Here is a 4051-nt window from a genome sequence, read left to right as displayed (position 1 = left end):
GGTACACATTTAACTTTGTCACTCGTTGACCCTGCAGGCGGGAGGCTCAGCAGCAGCCCCCACCCTGCCCTGCCCATGCCACCATGCGACACCGGTCCCTGACTGAATAGTCCCTGCCGAGCCAGTCTGTCCCCAGTCCTGGCTTCCCAGATCCCTGTCCCAGCACCAGACAGCAGAGCCATCTGGCAGCAGGTCCCCTGGTACTCTGCTTTATTTTGTGCACAACCAGTGGCTTTCAGAGTGATGTGACAAAGCAGAGTGGGTGCTACCTCCCAAGTTCCCTATGAACGGGGGTGAGGCCATCACCCCTGGGCACATGAAAAGCTGCCCAGAGAACAGAGAGGTGGGATGCAAAGCCCAGCACCTGCTGTCCCCCATTTAGCAGTTGAGCAATAGAGGCAACACATGCCCTGCAAACATCTCCACCCTGAAACCCATTGGCAGCATGACAAATCTGAGCAAGCAGCACGACAAATCTGAGCAAGCAGCACCTGCAAGGAGCCAGACCTCTTCCCTCATCACAGTACGCAGCCTGGACACCCAGAGCATGGCCACTGGTCTGTGGCTGGTGTCCCCAAGTGACATCCCACTGGGCTGGAGGTGCATGTGGTGCCGCTGACCCAGGAGGGCTCTGAGCATCCCGCCGCAGGAAGATACAGCGTCTTCCAGGGGTGCAGCAGGCTCTTATCACCCACCCGCAGCTGGCCAAAGGGAGGGGAGATGCGGCAGATCCTGTGATGCAAACAGGCCGGGGGCACTGCAGGAACATCGGCAGGGAACTCCCAAATTCCAGTGTTAGATGAGGTCACATGCCTGTTGGCAGCTTCAGGGCATGGGAGGCAGTTGTCAAGAAGAAGGGAGGTGGAAGCTCCCGTGGTGTGGTCCCCCACAGAGAGGCGAAGGTGCCGGACTCTCAGCTGTGCTCTCCAGGCCATCCAACCCCTCTGGACTTTAATCTGCTCACTCGAACAAGTTGGAAATGCTGTGCAAGCTCAATCCAGCCATGGGCTGATGAGGAGGTCGGGGAGTAGAGAGCAGACTGAAGACCTTTCAGACCCATCCAAAACCTTTCCTGGAGTCAGCCTGCAGGTGAGTGCTGTCTAAAAAGTGCCTGAATGCTGTGATTTTTCCATCATTCCTTCTGCTGCTTTATTGTCTTTAGATGGTCTCCGAGTCTTGCAATTTCCACTTTCAACAGGGAATCCTGCCTCCCCTTCTGTTGATTTTCTGCAGACATGCTGGTATCCAGGATGGAGAGAGAAAAGAGGGAGACCCTGGCCAATGAGGTGAAGACGAGTGGAAAAGGTGACTTTTTAGAAGGGAAGAGGAGGTGGAACTATCCTGTGTTGAGGAGAAAAATGCATCCCGCTTCCGCTGTGGAAGAGCTATTTAGGGTCAAAGCACCTGGGGCTTGTCCCAGCTTGGGCTTGTCACGGGGTTGGGACTTGGCGGCTGCAACACCCTCAGCTGAATTCCTCATGCTGTAGACCCAACACCAACACCAAAGACACCTGACCTGCCATCCTTGGCTCCCTCCATTGCCCATAGAAAGAAACAGGAATTTGGGGTCTTGTGGTAATGTCTGTGCACTGGTTTGTGCCCAGACGTGCCTGTTTCACTCTTGCAGCACTAGAGACATCCAGGCTCAGGTCCAGGTGTCTGCAGAGCAGATGTGCACCCATCTACTCAGGTGCATCCTCCTCCCGGAAACTGGGGTCTCCTTGGCCAGGGATTGCATGGAAGCTCCTGGATCAGGAGCAGGGACAGGATCAGGGCAGCATTGAGGCTGGGGCAGTCCGGCACGAGGGGGTTTCCCACCCCACGCTGGACATCTCTGGGCAGGGGAAAGGAAATCGCCCTGTTCCTTCTCTTGCTGGGGTGGATGCAGCCCCGACGCACCCCTGGGGCTGCCTGTCCTGAGCAGCTTCTCCTCCTTTGTCCCCAGCTGACGTGACTCTGGACCCAGACACTGCCAACCCCTTCCTCATCCTGGCTGGCGACCAGAGAGGTGTGGGACGGGGGGACAAGTGGACCTCACTGCCCAACAACCCCGAGCGGTTCGACACGGAGCCGTGCGTGCTGGGCAACCAGGGCTTTGCCGTGGGGAGGCACTGCTGGGAGGTGGAGGTGGCCGAGGGGGGGGACTGGTGGGCTCTGGGTGTGGCCCAGGACTCTGTCAGGAGGAAGGGGGTCCTCAGTTTTACTCCCCAGGAGGGGATCTGGGCCATTGGGCAGTGGTTTGGACAATACCACGCTTTCACTGACCCTGACTGGACGCCCCTGCACCTTGCCTGCCTCCCCAGGACCATCCAGGTCTGCCTGGACTTTACAGACAGGCAGGTGGCATTTGCTGATGCTGAAAATGAAGCCCCGATCTTTGCTTTCTGCCTGGCTTCATGTCCCAGGGAGAGGCTACGCCCATGGCTATGGGTGGGGATGGACTCGTGGCTCAAGCTGTGCCCCTGACACTGAGGGAGTGTGGGTGGCAGGAGGGAGACTAGAAAGGTGAACATCTTGGGTCTTGATGCTGGGAACTGGGAGGGTCCTGCATCCTGCCAGCTTCTCCTTGCATGGTTCCTCTGGCCACCAGGTGGGAGGACTGGCAGGTCTTGGAGATGGACACCACCAGAGAGCCCCCTTCATCCCCTCCACCCCACAGCTGGGACTGCAGAGACAACAGGGAGCACAGAGATTCAGTGCATAGAGGAGCTTCGTGCCAGGTGGCCCCAGGGCAGAGAAGTGGCATCGAGTGCCAGGGCACTGCAGAGCTGCTCTGTACAAGGCCATGAAAAGTACAGCAGGTTCAAACTCCTTAAAAGGTGCTGGAGTAGTCTCTCTGGCTTTTTTCAATTAAGCTTAAGGTGTACCTTCTGCAGCATGGACTTATCTTTGGGCCATAATCCCTTTGGAAGTATGCCTGCTGCAGCACAGACATAACCACGGCCACAGATGCTTCGAGATATACCTGCCCTGGCATGGGCTTATCCATGGCCACAGACTCTTCGGGGTGGTCCATAGACTACGGGAATGATATTTGTGTATTATATCAAAGGATGGGAAGGGGTGTAGTGGGTAATGAGGATGTATTGGACAGTGTGGGACATGAGCATGATGTAAATGGTACGGAATAAGGAGTGGGGAACATGCTGGTTTTGGCTGGGATAGAGTTAATTTTCTTCACAGTAGCTACTATGAAGCTATGTTTTGGATTTGTGCTGAAAACAGTGTTGATAATTCAGGGATGTTTTTGTTATTGCCGAGCAGTGCTTACACAAAGTCAAAGCCTTTTCTCCTCCTCACACCGCCCCACCAGCGAGTAGGCTGGGGGTGCACAAGGAGTTGGGAGGGGACACAGCCGGGACAGCTGACCAAAGCGATATTCCACACCATATGACATCATGCTCAGCATGTAAAGCTGGGAGAAGAAAGAGGAAGGGGGGACGTTCGGAGTGATGGTGTTTGTCCTCCCAAGTCACCTTTATGCGTGATGGAGCCCTGCTTTTCTGGAGATGGCTGAACACCTGCCTGCCGATGGGAAGTAGTGAATGGATTCCTTGTTTTGCTTTGTTTGCACGCGCGGCTTTTGCTTTGCCTATTAAACTGTCTTTATCTCAACCCATGAGTTTTCTCACTTTTAGTCTTCCGATTCTCTCCCCCATCCAACCAGGGCTTAGTTGCTGACTGGGGTTAAACTACCACATTACGTTAAAAACCCCCAAACATAGCTGGATGCTGGAGCTCATGATAACACTTATCTTCTCCATACATCCAAAGCCTCTCCTTGCCTTATTTCCAGTTCTTACTGACATTTGCATTAAGCACATTTCTTACAGCAGACCACTAGTAAAATCTATAGGGACAGACAAGGAAAGTAAGCAAGAAGTTGAGAAGTATCTGAAGTCCACAGGCAAGCCAATTCCCACAGATCTGCTGTTCTCTGATCTCCCCCCAGCAAGGTCTCCTTCTCCTCACATAGAATAGACTAGGCTAGAACAGCTCAGGCGGAAGGGACCTCCAACAATCATCTAGTCCAGCTGCCTGACCACTTCAG

At 54.5% G+C, this 4051-nt stretch overlaps 2 protein-coding genes across 2 annotated transcripts in view; one reads left to right on the top strand and one right to left on the bottom strand.

Moving 5' to 3' along the window:
* LOC104076646 (butyrophilin subfamily 1 member A1-like) overlaps positions 1 to 303 on the bottom strand; it is a 10034-nt gene extending 9731 nt beyond the window's left edge. The window contains exon 1 of the mRNA XM_009577574.1: positions 270 to 303. Within this exon, the coding sequence (XP_009575869.1) occupies positions 270 to 303 (34 nt within the window). The remainder of the gene's footprint in view (positions 1 to 269) is intronic.
* Positions 304 to 445: 142 nt separating this feature from the next.
* LOC104076645 (tripartite motif-containing protein 7-like) lies at positions 446 to 2466 on the top strand. Its single transcript, XM_009577573.1, has 3 exons — positions 446 to 557; positions 1234 to 1305; positions 1946 to 2466. Exons 1-3 carry the CDS (start codon positions 446 to 448, stop codon positions 2464 to 2466), a joined length of 705 nt encoding a protein of 234 aa, XP_009575868.1.
* The last annotated feature ends 1585 nt before the right edge of the window (positions 2467 to 4051 follow it).

The sequence above is a fragment of the Fulmarus glacialis genome, unplaced genomic scaffold (genome assembly GCF_000690835.1).
Source record: "Fulmarus glacialis isolate BGI_N327 unplaced genomic scaffold, ASM69083v1 scaffold23635, whole genome shotgun sequence".
In the NCBI taxonomy this organism is placed as follows: Eukaryota; Metazoa; Chordata; class Aves; order Procellariiformes; family Procellariidae; genus Fulmarus; species Fulmarus glacialis.
The sequence above is the reverse complement of the archived record's forward strand: the minus strand, read 5'-3'. Positions and strand labels throughout refer to the sequence as shown.